The sequence below is a fragment of the Micromys minutus genome, assembly GCF_963924665.1.
Source record: "Micromys minutus genome assembly, chromosome: 25".
Classification (NCBI taxonomy): domain Eukaryota; kingdom Metazoa; phylum Chordata; class Mammalia; order Rodentia; family Muridae; genus Micromys; species Micromys minutus.
Window position 1 is genome coordinate 18,087,479 of NC_137960.1, and position 18,344 is coordinate 18,105,822.

General features: G+C 44.7%; 1 protein-coding gene across 1 annotated transcript in view; it reads left to right on the forward strand.

Moving 5' to 3' along the window:
• The window catches only part of REEP3 (receptor accessory protein 3), a 78,460-nt gene that overhangs the window by 36,982 nt on the left and 23,134 nt on the right, over window positions 1-18,344 (forward strand). The window contains exon 3 of the mRNA XM_080938445.1: window positions 16,692-16,768. Within this exon, the coding sequence (XP_080794571.1) occupies window positions 16,692-16,768 (77 nt within the window). The remainder of the gene's footprint in view (window positions 1-16,691; window positions 16,769-18,344) is intronic.

Below are 18,344 nucleotides of genomic sequence, written 5' to 3' on the forward strand. Positions count from 1 at the left end.
TTTAAACTGATCCTGCCCTATTTGGCAGATTTGTAGATCTACTTTGTTTCTTAGCAGTACTAAACCTCTTTACATGTCAGTGTTCGGATCTCAATATCTCTCTGTGCTGCCTGATACTGTAACCCTTAATGTCTGTCTCCTTCCAGAGGAAGGACTTGGCTGCTTCAATCTTACTATTCTGTACCTAGAACATAGTTGGTATATAGTCATTAGTCAGAACTTTCCAATAAATGAACTTGCAGGACAGAAAAGCTGGCTTCTCTATGCCTGCAGAATGCTACATTGTACTTGCAAGAGCCTGTATTCGTTCCCAGTGAACCAATCTGTTTCCCCAGCTTGGATTCTGCAGGGTTAGGGATGTACAAGCCCATTCTCAGCACTTACCCCCAAACCCGGTGTCTTTGTGCATATTTAGTCCTGACCTAAATTCTGCTGATATCTACTTCAAAAGCATGTTCTAAAAGCAAACATTTTGGGCTAATTTACTTCTTCCCACCCTAACTACTACCATTCCCCCAAGCCTGCAAATGGCAGGCTGCACCTGATAAAACAGATGTCGTGTGCAAATCAAAACAAACGGAGAGCTCTGTGTGTTTTGGCAGCGTTTCTTTCTTCCTTTGCCTATTTTTAAAGCAGAGCTTTCCTGGGATATAATTTCCTGTATGGTGTGGCTGATATGGCCTACTTAGACGCCCCCAGCCTTGCGGTAATCGAAATGCAAGCTTACTGGAGATTTAATAAGTTTTTTTGCAAAGTTTTCCAGGCTCATGCATCTTAAGATTCGAAAAATATAGGAGTGTTTACATCCAAATCGTGTGTAATTGCTGTAGCTTTTCTAGGAAACCAGTTTTCTTATTCGAAGAATGTTGGAGAGCACAGCAAGAAAAAGACTGGCTAAGCAACACTTAAAACTTAAAATCAGACAGTCGGGCCTGAGATTTATTGTGAACAGAAACAAAGGAGGGACAGGCCTTTGGGAGACAGCTGGCTAAAAGGCCCAGAAATTACTCTAAACTTGTGTTGAGTTTTGCAAGTGACCTCATTTTTAACTGACTCTGGGGATGAGAGAAAGAGCATAAGGAAGGACCAGGGGCTGACTCTAGAGTGCATGTCGTTCAGTGACAGCGGAAGCTGTCTAGTAGTTTTAGGGCGGAGGTTAAAGGAGGTAAAGACCTGACTTTGCTTGTTCCCGAGGTTCTCTGCCTGGTAATGGAGGCACAGAATTCCACCGACCTGCACAAGTGTTCTGGGTCCCTCATGATAGGAATCTAACCATTCGTCCCAGAGAAAGGATGTAGCGGGTGTATTGTTAGAATGTTTTTCTGGTGTGGACAAAGCTCTGGATTTAATCATAACACTCAATAGAACAATTATGGTGAAACCTCATTTGATTCAAAGATTTCAATATTGAAAGTTTATCAATTTATTGAGTTTTTTTTTTGTTTTGTTTTGTTTTGTTTTGTTTTTAGAAAATTAGTTTTTATCAGCCACATGTGTATCTGTTTGTTTACATTCTGGACACTTTTTGCAGGGAGGGGAGGCATGTCTCCTAAAATGTTGTCCAGGCTAGCCTCAAACTTTGATCCTCTTGCCTCAGTCTCCCAAGTAGCAGGAACAATAGGCATGTGCCACCAGGCACAGCCTGATCTACTTTTATTTCTTTTTTTTTTTTTTAAGATTTATTTATTTATTATATATAAGTACACTGTCGCTGTCTTCAGACACACCATAAAAGGGCATCAGATCTCATTACAGATGGTTGTGAGCCACCATGTAATCACCGGGATTTGAACTCAGGACCTCTGGAAGAGCAGTCAGTGTTCTGAACCACTGAGCCATCTCTCCAGCCCTCTTCTTTTATTTCTTACTTTTAATCTCTTGGTTGTTACAAAAGGTTCACCTTGTAAAGACTCTCGCTCAACTGCTGTGCCTGACAGACTACATTCTCTTTCTGGGACCCACATTGTGGAAGGAGAGTGCTAGCTCCCACCAGCTCTCCTCTGCCTTCCACCAGCACACTAGCGTGTGCTTGCACACAAATATACACACCAACACAGAGACACACAGGCACACAAACATAGAAACACACCAACACACAAAAACAGATATACACAGATACAAACACAGAAACACACACAGACACACAGAGAAACATACAGACACACAAACATAGAAACACACAGAGATATACACAGATACACACAGACACACGCAGAGTAAATGATTTCATTGTTTTAATAAGATTTTCAGAGACCTTTCTCTGAAACGTGTATATCCTAACATGTTTGCCCAGATTTTCAAATTGGCTTGGTGATGGTGTTGTTGAAGTATTCTATTACTCTGTCTCTGAGTGCTAGGACTCGGTTCTCAACCTGTGGATCGAGACTCTTTCACAAGGATCACATGTCAAATGTCCTGTATATCAGACATTTATATTAGGATTCATAACAGTAGCAAGATTACAGTTATGAAGTAGCAATGAAAATAGCTTTATGGCTGGGGGGTTACCATAACATGAGGGACTGTGTTAAAGGGCCTCAGCGTTAGGAAGGATGAGAACCACTCCTCTGCAGTATCAAATATGACACACAATTAGCATTCACTTATTAAGTTTTGATAGAAAATTATTATCTCTTGATAGAAAGTGGATCTAAAGTAACATATGCTATTTTCTCAGTCCTTGAAAGTTATTTTTAAATTTAGTATTAGCTGCTGGAATGAGCACCTTTAGTTGTAAGTCTTGGTCTTGGGTTGTTTTGCTTTGCTTTGGCCACAGTCCCGCTGTGTAGTCCTGCATGTTCTGGACCTCAAACTCACAGAGGCATGCTTGCCTCTGCCCCCGAAATGCTAGGACTAAATGTGTGCACAACCACAAGAAGCGTGTGAATCTAGGTTTGTGTTTGCTTGCCTGTTTCTGTTACCTTTGTGGGACTAGTGCTCAAACCCGTGGTCTCAAACACGCTAGACAAGTTCTCTGCCACGGAGCCACATCCCAGTCTGAGCAGTAAGATTTTTTTTTTTTTTTGGGTTTGGCTGTTTTGTTTGTTTTGTTCAGGTTTTCCAGACAGGGTTTCTGTGTAGCCCTGGCTGTCCTGGAACTCACTCTGTAGACCAGACTGGCCTCAAACTCACAGAGATCTGCCCGCCTCTACCTCCTTACTGGTGGGATGAAAGGGGTGTACCACCACAGCCCTACTTAATCAACTTAGATTTTATAATTAAGTCAGTGTCAATAAATGAGGGACAGCCCTCTATCCTTCAGTGAATTGTGTTGATTTGAATTATGTGACGTTTATGTGCAAACCTGATTTTGATGTGTCAAGTTTATTTATGCATATATATGTATATATATATATAATGTCTTATATCAATAAGACATATATAATAACCAAATGTCTTACGCTCAAGTTTTCTAAAAACAATTTCATGACAAGTGTGGGGCCATTACAACAGCTACAACCTGAGCAACTGTTAAGTGTGAAGAAGATTCTGTAACTGGAGCCAGAGGAGAGTTGGCTCCGAGGTTAAGAACACTAACTGCTGCTCTCACAGAGGACCCAAGATAGTTTCTTCTACAGATTTAGAATGCCAATTAGTGAAACTCTTGGCCTTTGTGAAGTAAATTGAGCTTTCCCACGCTCCTGGAGCTGCAGCCTTGTCTCAGCTCCCAGCGAAGTGCTTGGGAAACAGGGACAGAGAAGTCCCTGCAGTCACACTACACCTAGAGGCTGGGCCAGACTTCCACTCATGGGGGCAGGACATTACATTACCAACTGTAGAGTCAGTGGAAATGGACTTAAAAGCTGAGACAGAAACAGTCCTTTCCATTAAAGGAAATGTTGCTAAGAAGTTGGAGAGAGGCCTAGCCACCTCCACCCTAATCCCTAGTGATGGAATAGTTTCAAATCACAAAAGCTCCAACTACAAAAAAAAAAGCCTCCAGTGTTCAGCCTCCCCACCCCTCATCTGCTCTGTTCAGAAACCATAACCTCCCTACCAAAAAGGGGGGGGGGGATACAAGTGTGTAGCTGACTGATTAAAAATCTGACAGGGTAATTAAACCTTTTTTTTTTCAGTTGGTAGCTTTGAAGCACTGTGGGGTGTTTGTTTGCTTGCTTGTTTGTTTGTTTGTTTGTTTAAAAAGGAAAACAAATGAAATATTGATCAACAAAGTAAACATACACACACACACACACACACACATATATATGTAAAATTAAAAGGTGTGCCTTTTGGAAAGAACAACAATATCAACCAACCCCACCCCACCCCCAGATCTCCAGGGACTAAAACACCAGCCCGTGAGCACACATGGAGAGACCCATGGCTTCAGTTACACATGTAATAGAGGATGACATTGTCTGACATCAATGGGAGGAGAGGCCTTTGGTCCTGTCAAAGCTCAGGTTTCCCTGTGTAGGGGATGCCGAGGTGCTGAGGTGGGGGTGGGAGCATCTTCATGGAAGCAAGGAGAAGGGGGGGAAATAACATTTGAAATGTAAATACAGAGAACATCCAGTAAAAAATGATAACAATCATTTTTTTTTTAAAAATGTGCCTTTGAAGCTGTGCCTTGTGCTGCACACCTGTAACGCTGGCACGCAGGACACCAGAGCGGGAGGGTCAGGAATTTGAGGAAATCCTGTGCTGTCTAGTGAGCTTGCTCTGTAAGGGAAGTAGGGTAAATTAAACAATAAAGCAAAAGAATAAAATCCAGGGAATTAGTATTCCTAAGAATTATTCACTTGCACAAGCTTAATAAAACAACACTACACCCTGGATGTCATGGTACATGCCTGTGTCTCATCCTTGGGAGGTGGAAACAGAAGACTCCCGAGTTCAAGACCAGCTTGGACTACTTAGTGGCCCCTATCTCAGAACAGAAGACCCAGGTATTCACCACCTAGATGGCAGCTCACAACCACCTGTCACTCCAGTTCCAGGGGGTCCCTGCCCTGACCTGCATGCATGGGTACACAGAGAATACAAGCACACTGCGGAAATACACGTACTCATAACACGGAAATACATGTTAATTTTCTAAGGAGATAGTACCTAATCATATCTTCCGCAGCTGACTTTTTTCTTTTCAGCTGAAGGTCACATTAATTAGGCAGTCAGTATTTTTGTTGTTGTTGTTGTTGTTGTTGTTGTTGTTGTTGTTGTTCTACACAGATACCAGAACACCTATCTATCCTTTGAATGCTAAGACACTGACTTTCTTCTGTGTTTTTAGGCTGCAAGTCCATAGCTTGTGGCTGCAGGATTCACATTATCAGGAAGACTGACATGACATTGCAGAAGGTTCTTCAAGAACACAAAAGCCAGAGTTGTTCTGAAAGATTCCCCCTAAGACCAGTCAAGTCTTTCCCAACAACCTGGCACAGCTTGAAGGACACATGGAAAGATGAAGGGAACGCCAGGAAAGCAGAGGACTACTGTTCAGAAATCCCAAATATACTGAAATATCCTTTAGCTTCAGGTGGGGCCTCCTTTTGGCAATCAGAATGGTTAAGTAAAAACAAATCCCTTTTAAAGACACAAACAAAAACCACTTATGCTGACTCTGCAAGCGAATTGGGGAAGGCTACTCGGGGGCCACAGATAGAGACGAAATCTGTGCTTTACAGAATCATGGTGGTTTCCAGACATTCCGGCAGGTTTCTTTCCATTGAAGGGTCTAACTTCAGCCGATTTTATACATCTGGAGACAAGGAGGCCTCCTATGCTGGGACTAGTCTGAAAGTCGGCCAAGGATGACCTTGAACTTTGCCTGTAGCTCCTCAGTGTTGAGGTCCCTGGGCTTAACAGTTCTGTGCACAGCCCCAGACTGTCTCCTTGGGAAGAGACCTTCATCCATTGTCCACATCCTTGTAGCTCTGGCCCTTTAGTTGGAGAAAGAGCAGACTATTCCTAATGGACTTTGGGGAAGAGTCCTTACAGGATTTCCCTTCCCTCCATTGTGAAAAGCTGATGGCTACCAAAAAAATCCCCCGGGGGCTGGACTAATGGCTAAAGGCTCCTCCTACTACTTTGAATCATGTGACAGTAATGGTTGTTTTCATTTGTTCTTGAGGCAGGATCTGACTCTGTAGACCAAGCTATCTTGGAACTTACTATGTAGCACAGGCTGGCCTCAGATTCAGAGATTCACTTCTGTTACTGGTGTAAGTCACCGCCTGGCTCCTAATTTTATTTTAACAATGATATACATAAATAATTACAAAGAGGAAACCATGTTTCTCTTTTCTCCAGACCCAAAGCTCTCCTCTTTCCATATCAGAGCCTTACCCTTTGTTCTACTTGGTACTGCTGGCTTCCCAGGGTAATGCTGGGCTTCAGAGTCCGCCTGCATCCCCCTGGGATCTTATTAAAATGCAGATGCTAGTGTAGTAGGTCTGACCCGGACTTGAAATCCTGCCCTTGCAGCCAGCTCCCTAATAAAGCCAGGCCTCTGTGCATGGGCTGAATCCTGACCCCACATCCAAAGCATACGTGGATTGACTATCTCCTCCCAGTCCCCTACCCCCTCCCTGCACATTGTACTGGGGGTGGGGAGGGTCTAGAACTCTACATGACTGTTTTGAATCCTCTGCAGGTAGGGGTGGGTTGTGTCAGAGACAGAGATTGCAGGCTTGTGGACCTTAGAAGATTTCTCTGGATGGATTCTTTCCACCTTGTTTCTGAGGTAGGGTCTTTCTTGTTTTTGTCGCTGGGCTGTGAACCCTGGGCTGGCTTGACTGTAAGCTTCTGGCTTATTCTGCCCTCTCTGACTCCCAGCTCATAGGAGTGCAGGGGGGTTACAGGTACATCCCACTGTATCTGGCTTTATGCATGGGTTCTAGGACCACACTGGGGTCTTCAGACTTGCACCCTCGGGACCATCTCACCAGCCCCCAGACAGATTCTCATCCACAGCTAGTGGGGAAATTGTTGACTTTTAAAATGTTATGTGTAAATATACATTTTTTCCCTCTTGTATGAAGAATCTAGATTTAACTCTGTGGTGTGTATGCTTGTGATGAGAAATAGCATTTTTAAGAAAGGAAGGAAACTGGGGGCGGGGAGGAGGGGGAGACAAGAACATTTACTGGAGTAAACGAACAAACCCCAGTATGAAAGTGGCACTGGGAATCCCCATTAGCTCAGTGAAAGGGGTTGCTGGCCAGATGTGATAGCGCAGCCTTTAATCCCAGGACTCAGGACGCTGAGTTCAAGGCCAGCCTGGTCTACAAAACAAGTTCCAGGACAGCCAGGGCTACATAGAGACCACGTCTTTGTCAGGAGTGGGTGAGAGAGTCTGTCCCTGTTCTTCAGTGATGGCCAGGGCTGGAAAGATGCCTCAGCACGGAAATGTCCTTGCAGGTGACCTAAGTTCTATCCCAGGAGCCCATGCCAAGGAAAGAGCAGACCAACTCGACGTGTTCACAAGCAGTCCTACCCACGTTAAATCCAACCTGACTAGCTTATTTTCAACCACCCACCAAATTGTGTTTAAAGTTATAATAAGTTCATATGTACAGTTGGGCACTGACAGACTAATTGCTTTAGGAACATGTGAATCGATTAACAACTTGGAATATAACGAACACGTTTTAACACAGTTAACCACACAATACAAGTTGAGTCAGACTTCCTCCTGGTTTCCATGTTTTGAGGCTAGCCTGGTGTCTGTGGGTGAGGCTTCCCCTTCCGTAGCCACCCTTCACGCTGTGGTTTCCTCTAGAGCGGTGGTGGTTTGCAACCTTTGGGTTGCGACCCCTTTGGCAAACCTCTTTCTCCAAAAATATTTACATTACAATTCATAACAGTGGCAAGATCAGTTATGAAGTAGCAACAAAATTGATTGGGGGTCAGAACAACATGAGGAACTGTGTTAAAGGGTCACAGCACTAGGAACATTGAAAAACACTGTCCTAGAGTCTTGGGCCTGACGCCAAGTAGGTACTTATCTAGTGTGGACAGATAGAAATGCCTGTACTGCCCCTTGGGGTGACTCAGATGAGAAAAGTTGGAATACAAAGGAAGAGGTACAGCTTACACGTGAGCCAGGTTCATCTTTCTGATGTCCAGATGACACACCCTACTCTTCTCAGGGATTGGCCGGCCCCTCCCCCACCCTCCCCTTTTAAAACCCTAGAAATTCTGTACAGTGTTAAACAGGACGGTGTCTCTTATAAATCTGTATTATTCCAAATAAATCAAGAAGACTTTAGACAAAGAGGGAGGGTAGTGAACCTTGAGCTCCCAGCCAGCATAGATGGAAAAAGTTATCTTGGGGCAACGAAGCCAGTCTTTCCTTCCCATGTTCTTCTGGGAGCGGTTTCCCCGAAGCCGGTCCTGAATTCTGCATCTTGTTTTCAACACTTTTTAAATTAATTGTCATCTAGTTTTGAAACGTTTCTGCACTTGTCCTTCTCCCAAGTTTCAGGGACTCTGGGGGGATCAGGGATGATACACACAGGGCTCTTGTAATTCATTGGTCCTAGAGAGATGAACGCAATCAGGCGACGGGACTCTGCTAGGTCTGCACTTGGGTACCAGACACATCTGTAATACATACAGCTTTGCCCTTCAGAGAAACAGGGTCTTCTGTGAGGCCTCAGGCGGCTAGAACCGGAAACTGCAGGTTACTCAGGCTGCTGTAGGTTCAGTGTGGGCCTGTGGAACTCCCACCCAGGAGTCATGGTAAGCGACAGCAATTAAAGGACCCACGAGAGACACAGTAGGCAGAGACCCACCTCCAAACAGGAAGCCCGGATCAGCACTCACCGTTGTTAACCTACATTCCGTCCCTGTTCATCAATGATGGTCAAGGCTAGAAAGATGGCTCAGCACATAAGTGTCCTTGCAGGTGACCTAAGTTCTGTCCCAGGAGCCCGTGTCAAGGAAAAAGCAGACCAACTACACGTGTTCACATGCAGTCTCTACCCACGTTAAGTCTAACTTGACTGGCTTATTTTCTACTGTGCCTCTGACTTGGCAGTGCTCAGAGAAACATCCCATAGCAGAGCCATCTGGGTTGAATAAAAGAGGAGCGGTTTTTTGTTGTTGTTGTTGTTGTTGGTTTTTTTTGTTTTATTTTTTTTTTCAATTTGATTTCTCACATTTTGTTCCTCTTTGTTTGAAAGAGGGAGAAGATGGTTGTGAAATAACCAGACCATTGCATAATTGTTCACGAAACAGAAGAAATCTTTTTCAGCCCTCTGCCATTTCTGAGGGACCCTCATCTGAGAATTTCTCCATCCGCCCCCCACCCCCTGCCTACTTGATGTCCACAAGTGCTCTGTGAACACTGACCCAACCGAAGAGCTAATAACAGCCAGAAAATGAAGTTCTCTCTGGGTGGGCTGAAACCCAGCGCTGCTTATTTCTTTTTAGCTTGAGCAAAATTTGCAAGGTTTGTTTGGTTTGGTTTTTTCCCTTCTTTTTTACCTCCCTTTGGAGCATATTTTAGCATTTATGGTCTGACTTTTACTTCATGGTTCTAATTGAAATCATTAGGCATAAGTGAGGGGATTTGGGGTTCTTTGGTTTTTTTTGTTTGCTTGTTTGTTTTTAAAGGCCAGCATTAGTAGCTTTATAATTCAGTGAATCTGTAGTTAGGAAAGGTGGCAGAATTTCTTAATGTCTTCATAATGTGGAAAGTAATTAATTCTTTTTTTTTCCGTTGTTTTGTTTTTTGTATGCTGTAGGCTGCCACCTGTGGCTCATAGTTACTTGCTTAAGTCTCACCAGTTAAGACCTGACTTTCTATTTTCATTTTAGTTTTTATTGTTATTGTGTGTACACGCATGATGTACATATGTGTGGACACATGTGTGCCTCAGTCAACGTATGGCAGTCAAAGGACAACTTCGTAGAGTTGGTTCTCTCTGTCCACCATTGCGTGGCTTCCAAGGATGGAACTTGGGTCATTGGCCGCTCGTCCCTTCTTACTGGACACAAGACCTCAAATTTTAAGAAAGAAGTCAGATGTGGTGGCTCCTATGCACAGGAGGGCTGCCATTACTCCTTGGATACATAGGTTGAGTTCCATGCCAGCCTGACCCATCTATAGAACTTCCCCCAGAAAACAGGAATTGTTCAGTAGAATTGTTCTGCGCCCGCTTTACCAGGCTTGGGGTCCTGGGAACATGGTGAACGGGACAGCTTTCGGCTCTCCCTCCTGTTTCAGTGAAAGAAAAATCCTGAAGCAGGTGTTAAATAAGCCAACCACAGTGCACAGTTTTTAGGTATGACATTTGGGGGGGAGGGGCGAGCCAATACCTAGGAGAGCCTTTCCCCCCATCATTCAGACAAAAAACACGTAGTATGTAAAGATTCTGATAGTTGTATGTGAATTAAACTCTCTATTCTAATTATATATCTTCTTGTATTCATACCCTACCATGAAAGCTCCCTTGGAGCAGAACCTTGCTATAATAGTTTGTAACTGTTTCATGTCTAACGCTTTGTGCACAATAGACCCGGTGTAATATTTGTCAAATCAACTTACCGACTCGGTTTTTTCCTGTAATCACACATTGTAACTTAGTAAAGTCGGGTCATTGAGCACGTTATCATCATTGTTGTTACGATACCACTCCAGTCACAACCTAACAAGTGATATAACGGAATGATATGGGGGGGAAATGTTTTATTACTGCTTCCCCATTATCCATGGCTCTTAAAGTCCATAGCATGTGTTTTTAAACCAGAGGTGATCTCTCCCCCATCCTCCCCCACACCCCAACTGCACTCCTACCCCCTACCATACCCCAACCACACCCACACCTTCACCCACACCACCACAGCCCCACCCCCATGCTCATAGTCTCTGTCCTGATATTCCTGCTTCCAGCTTTTGCAATGGGACTCAGGAGGGAGGTTTCACATGGTTTTCAGTGCTGTTTGTTTATCCTAGGAACTTCATAAAAATTTGTTGGTTTTTTTTCCTGAGCTTATAGAGCATAAAAACTTCTTTTGCTGAAAAATGTTAAAAGACCCATGAAATGAACCCACTTTTCTTTCGGCGTCAGGACAATGTAAATGAGTTCCCATTAAATGGCGAGTGGTTCTCTGATAGTCCAAGTTGCCTCTGGGTGTGTTCATTTTACTGTGTGGCTCAGGCTTTAAATGTCCTCTGATCCCTCTGGGAGAGGGAAGCTAAGAACTCCATCACATGACTGTCTGGATTTTTGAAATGCTGAGGCTTATCAAAACCTTATGGATTTGGAGCCATAATAAAGCAAGCGCTGGCTCACTGTCAGGGAACGTCAGCCTATGCACTGTGTAGCCAGAATGTCACTTTAGGTGCTGTGGTTTCATATCACAGATGACTCTCTAATCTTTAAAAAGAACTTGCCTAATTAGAGGGTTTATTTCCTTGGCAAATGAATTTCTTCTGACATCTGGATGATGTTGAGGTTCTCTATGGCCTGGGGATGTAGTTCAGGGACAGGATGAGCCAGAGGAGGAAAGACCAAAATGTCTGGATTAAATAGAGAAGAAAGAGCCGCTGGGGGAAGGGCAGCTAAGCCCCTGGGCTGGAAACTTTAGGGTTGGGGGGCAGGGTATGGCAGGTAGGGACCGAGGGATGCTGGGAGAACCTGGGAGCCAGGTCTGCTTTGGTGTGTAAAATATGCACCTCAGCCCCTTGTTCCAGGCTCCAAAAAAAATCACTTTTTAAATTGATTTTTAAAATAGGCTCTGTCTCTTTCCCTCCCTCCCTCCCTCTCTCTCCCTCTCTCTCTCTCCCTCCCTCCTTCTCCCTCCCTCCTTCTCTCTCTCTCCCTCTCTCTCTCTCCCTCTCTCTTCCTCCCTCCCTCCCTCCCTCCTCTCTCTCTCTCCCTCTCTCTTCCTCCCTCCCTCCCTCCCTCCTCTCTCTCTCTCCCTCCCTCCTCTCTCTCTCTCCCTCCCTCCCTCCCTCCCTCCCTCTCTCTCTCTCTGTCTCTCTCTCTCTCTCTCTCTCTCTCTCTCTCTCTCTCTCTCTCTCTCTGAACTGATTGTCTCTGTTCCCCCAAGTCTCTAAAACTGCAGACTCACATTGGCACACCTAACTTTTCTGTTTACTTGTTTTTACATGATTCGGTATTTTTGCCTGCACATAGGTTTGTGCATCACACTCGTACATGCCAGAAGTTGGTGTTGGACCTCCTGCTTGTAAGCCACCACATAGCTGCTGGGAATTGAACCTCATTCCCCTTAACTGCCTAATCCTCTCTCCAGCCCCCAACTTGGCTTCTGTACGTGGGTGCTGGTAATCCAGACCCTAGTCCTCATCCTTCGGTAGCAAGAGAGCCTCTAGATAAAAACGTTGAGCACCTGATCCTGTCACAAGTGTGTAGGTGCCCTCCTGGGGAAAGCAAAGGAAACCGAGTGGAGCATAGATCTGCACCGTGGCTGTGTTAACTTGACCTTTAACCTTTGAGCGCCTCGACAGCCTTTAAGAATAGATTTACTTACAGCTTTTGGCAAAGCTCGATGATGTATCTGATTTTCCCCCTAGTGAGGATGATGAGGGAGGGGAGAGGCACTGCTTAAATTCATATATACTGGCAACACTCGGGAGGGTTAAACTCCGCCAGAAGCCATTCCTCCTAGGGGATCACAACCTTAGAGTCCCTGAGGAGATCTCAGCCAGTTCTCCAGGTCTCCACCACTAGGCCTTGTAACAAGCCACCACTCATCCTTAGCTGTGCCCCAGCTAGCCCATAATAGTCCCTGCTGGGTACATAGTTAATTCTAGAACCATTGCTATGATGGCCCCAGCCTCAGTTCCCAAAGATTAGAGAGTGGGGCCCCACCTATGGGCTAAGATGCTTTGATTACAACATGCTGTGACAGAGGGATACAGGGGTTTATTCTGTCCTGTGCCAGCCTTTCGGGAAGCAAGGCCTTCCTTCCGTCTCAAAGAGGAATCTTCCCGCCACAGCTCTTCAGCTGTGCTCACCTTCAACACACAGCTTCCAAGACCACTGTGGTCCCTGCTAGCCAGCAGCAGGAGGAGGAGAAAGCCTGGAGGTTCACAGCAGCTGCTCCAGGTCACACTGTGTGCATGAGAACGGAACTCTCGGCCCCACACACCTGCAAAGGGAGCTGAAGAGTAGAGCGCTCAGGGGCTGCCTTCGAGCGCCTCTCCTCCATTGCTCTAGACGCCTCATTGCGCCCGTGTTCTCATGCCAAGCAGCCAAAGGCATCATTGGTCAGAGTCTAGTTTCCCTGATCAGCACTTTTCCCTACCCATAAAAGCAACTTTTTGAGAGCCCCTGGTGGTGCACACCTTTAATCCCACTGCTCAGGAGGCAGAGGCAGGCAGATCTCTGTGAGTTCAAGGCCAAGCTGGTCTACAGAGTGAGTTCCAGGACAATCAGGGCTATGCAGAGAAACCCTCTCAGAAACAACAGAAGAAAACCTTTTCTAGATCTTTCTTGTTCTTCTCAAAGCCACTCTTGATGCTCTTAACACGTGACCATCCTCCTGCCGCAGAGCATAGACTGAAGTATCCACCCCTTCAGACCTCTTCCCTGTTTCCCTACATCAAGACCTCTAACCCACACAGCAAGATTTTTTTTTCTTCCTCTTCCCTCTCCGTCCTAGCAGAGGATGCTCCATTGCTTCGTCCTCGGAGGCTTTCTTCTTCTCACCTAGATTCCCTAGATGATCCTTATCCATCTCAGCTGATGCCGATAATCCCATAAATTCAGTGGCAATGCCATCTCATGGGAATATTAAAAAACCCTGTGAGCCAAAGCTGCCAGCCGTTCCTCTCGTTGCATTCATTTGTCCGTGTGGATACGCCTCTACTTGTCCCTGTGTGTGTCACAGAGCTCCAGTGGAGGTCAGAGGCCAGCCTGCCGGAAGGAGTGTCACCTTCTACCCCTGTGGGTCCTGGAGCTGGAACTCAAGAGGTCACCGGGCTTGATGACACACTCCTTTATCTCCTGGGCCAGATCTCATTTTGCCAGTCCATCCTTGTGTCTTTTCCCGTGGCAAGTGGGCAGCAAGATTGGATAGCTTTGTGTCAGCTCATGTCATTGCTTAATGATGGCTCCTCTGTCCTTTAGAATTAACTGTATCATGTTTTATATGAAAGATGAGTGTGTGTGTGTGTGTGTGTGTGTTCGTTCAGCTTAGACCTTATAGGTTTGCATATTGCTTTGTTGGAGATGCAGTTCTTGGGAAGATGCATTTTAATGTCTTCTGTGGCCATTAAGTGGGCTACTTGGAAGTGATTTTGGAGCTGGCTGTAGTGACACACCCATCATGCCAGCACTTGCAGGGAGGGAATCAACAATTCAGGATCCTGCAGAGAAGGAAGAAGAAGGAAGGATTTGCATCCTATTAGATGCTATGAGAAATCTGCAGGCGCATTGATGTCAACAAGAGAATTCGTCCTGGTTATCTGCAAATTCTAAGCCGCTTTATAGACTTCAGTGAGAGTGACAGCAGGCTCTGGATCTGCAGGGTTCGAGAAGCATTCCCTACAGACACAGAAGGGCCTGGAGACATGCCTGGGGCCGAGTGATGGTTTCCACAGAAATTAACATCCACACTAATGCTCACACTAACATCCACACTAATGTTTGTTATCAGTATTTTTATCGGACGTGGAAACTATCATAGGTCTTTCTGTTCTTAGGTCCAATTTAATGAGATCTTCCCCCACCCCCACCTTTTTTTTTTTTTTTTTTTTTTTTTTTTTTTTAGCCTTGACTTTGATATTTCCTCTGGGAAAAACCTTCAACACAGGCTGGGTAGCCTTGAGGCACAGTTTTCATAAAGGCTTTGCTGAATGACTGTTGCGTGTAAAATCCTAGATCCATTACTGTGAAAATCAGGCAGCGCATGGCCAAGGTTGACTTTCTCTGCCGTCGGTCCCCTGAACACCACAGGGTCACTGAGTGACATTTAATCACTGCCTAAGCTCAGTGACAGGTAAGGTCCGTATTTCCAATAAGAATTAAATCCCCTTACATTCTAGGGAGCAGACTGTTAAGGAATTAATTCACAAAAGACAAATTCATACCATAGGGGTTAGTTTATATAAAATCATAGCTGGTGCCAGACATGCTTGTAATAGCAGAAAGCTGCGGAAACTGGAGGATAGACTTCGGATAGAGTTTGCTGGTGGATAAGAGCACTTGGATGGGACTCAGTGCTCATATGTCAGTCCACAACTACTGTACCTCCAGTTCCAGGGGCACCATTGTGGTATCTGCAGAGCTGAGGAATATTGGGGCTTTGGCATCCTAGGCAAGGCATCCACCACTCACTCCACCCCAGCCTTGAGTTACATACAGGCTGATGTCTGTAAGGTAGTGAGTGAGACAAACCTCTATCTCAAAACTGGTAGTTAATAAGGACGTATTAGAACAGGACCCCATGCCCCGTGGCACATAGGAAAAGGTCCCAAGGCCACTCAAGTTAGGTGTGTGTTAATTTTAAGTAAGAATAGTTTTACATGGCTGCTTCTGAGGGCACTGGCGTGAAGGACACTTCAGGAAGCAGTGGGTTTGACTGAGCTCTTCCGGTTTTCGCTCTGTGTCTAATCATCCCAGATCCACTTGCCGGCAAAGTGACCCCGAGAAAGCCCATTTACCTCTCTGCCACTATTCCCTTACCCATGGCAGAAGCAATTCTGTTCCATAATAATATAAGAGTTAAAGGCATTATTGCTATGTACGTAGCAGTCACAAGTCCAGTGGCTGCTGTGCATTGTGCATTTGCTTATATTGTTCAACAGGGAACCAACCAAGCAAACAAACCAAAAAACCCTGAACCTACTTGAAAGGAAGTATATCTGCTGGTACTGAAATATGGGCATACATCTGAGAGGTTGAGTTTAAGAATAACTGATGTGGCATCTGCCTATGAAAGGACATAGGGACAGCCAAGAGACAGCTGAGGGCAAGGGACTGGTTAGGATGCCCTAGGTCGGCAGGCAGGAAATCAAAATCTCCCAAACTGCCGCTGTACATTGGGCTCTCACACTGCATGACTTGTTTTAGGGATTTGTCAGTAATGGAAATAACCATCCTACTGTAGTTCTTGGTCTGTGAGTAATTTCTGTCCATGGAAAAATTTAAAATACAAATATTTATTTGTTTGTTTGTTTTTATTTATTTGAGGCAAGGTCTCACAGTGTAGCTTTAGCTGGCGTGAAGCTTGCTATGTAAACTAGGTTGGCCTTGAACTCAGATCCGCCTGCTTCTACCTCCCAGGTACTAGGATTAAGGGCATGCATCATCATACCCAAATAAATGCAAATATTTAAAGACCAATTACATGTCATGTCTTGGACCATTTTATTTCTGTACCCATTAAATAGTTCTTTGATGCTGGTTACTTGGTTACATTGTATCAGGCCTCGGAGATTTGCTCTTGACTCTGTATCCCGGATACTTGGTGTAGTTGAGCCACAAGCTCATGCATAAAACCTGTTAAAAACTGAACCACTGTCCTATGTATTAGACCACGATATATTATATATCCGGAGATGTGTGTGTGTGTATTTATATAAAATGATTCAGAGCAAATAATTTCTTTCATCCAGGTTACTATGCAGTTCACTGTGTAGTACAGGCTAGCCTTAAGCTTGGAGGGAATCCTCCTGTCTGAGCATCTCAGATGCTGATGCTGGGATTCGGGTGGGGAGGCCCAGCAGTCATCCTAGCCGATTCTTTCATGGGTGCCTTTATGACTTCCAGGTCCGATGGATGATGTACTGGATAGTCTTTGCCCTCTACACAGTCATTGAAACGGTGGCCGATCAGACACTTGCATGGTAAGTTCCACAGCTCCAAGGGACTCAGGTGCTTTCCAATGTCCGGAGTCCTTATCCCAGTCTTGCTCCTCGCCCCACCCCCGCCCCCATGAAAAATGAATCAAGCAACTTAATTACCCAGCATCTTTTTCTTCCCTCGGTTTTCCCCGTGACAACAGCACTTTCTGTGGAGCCCGCCCTCAGGAAGGCAGCTCTCTGTGCTAATCCCTGCCCACCTCCCACTCCCACCAGCGTCTTAAAATAGAGAACCTGGCTGTCTGTTGTCATCCGCTTTCCACACCCATGACTTCAGACGGGTTTTTCTCCAGGGCTTCCAAAATGACTCTTCTCCAATCCTCAGCATCTGGTCGTAGCCGGCCCTCCCTGCCTAGCCCTAAAGCTCTGAGGAGACATAATTACAACACGTTCCTTCCCTCATTGAGTTGACAGTTTATACAGGGCCCATACTTAAGGACTCGGATCTCCTCCCGTGGTGTTTCAGAGCACCTTTGCATCCAGCCATGCCTGTAGAGAAGTCTCTGTCGCCGGACTTTGGCTACTTTGTGGGTTCTTCTTTCTTCCACCCTTCTCTACCCTTTTTTTTTTAGCCCTTCCAGCCCCCTAACACTAGACAAGAAAGTGGGTAGAGGGGAAAAGGGACGACTTTGTCACTAAAGTACTTCCTGTTGATTAGAGGCATTGAGTTCCTTGGGGTTAGTTTGATCTTTGTCATCTCAATATCTAGTTTGTTCTTTCTTCTTCTCTCCTCACAACTACTTAACAAACCAAGACCAACAGGAACCAGCCAACAGCCCCCATCCTTCTCTGGGCCCTGCCATTGATACACCCTCTGAAAAGTCCCAGAGTCCCAAATGTCACACAATCACAGAAACTATCTGCACCTGGCAAAATCATGCCTCTGGAAACAAGTCATAGTCAGCTGCTGTGGGCAGTCTGAAGCAGCCCCGGATCCCCACACCTGGGATTAAAATTAAAATGCTTCTTGTAATATTTCAGTGATTTTTTTCCTTTTTAAAGAACCAAAATTCTCACTAACAAGTCTCCCTTTTTAAAAATGAAAACCAGGGACTTTGTGTTTCCATTCCCCATGTATCATAGACTGGAGCTGAAATTAACCAAGCTATCTTTTCTTTACCTTGGCTACTAAATGGAGATGGATGGGTGGATGATAGATAGATAGATAGATAGATAGATAGATAGATAGATAGATAGAGAGATAGATGATACATACATACATACATACATACATACATACATACATAGAAAGATAGAGAGATACATACATACATAGATAGATACATACATACAAACATACATAGAGAGATAGATAGATAGATAGATGATAGATAGATAGATACATACATACATAGAAAGATAGATACATACATATATAAATAGATACATACATACAAACATACTTAGATGATACATACATATATACATACATACATACATACATACAGAGATAGATGATAAATACATACATACTTACATACATAGATAGATACATACATAAATACATACATACATACATAGAGAGATAGATGATAGATATATACATACTTACATAGATAGA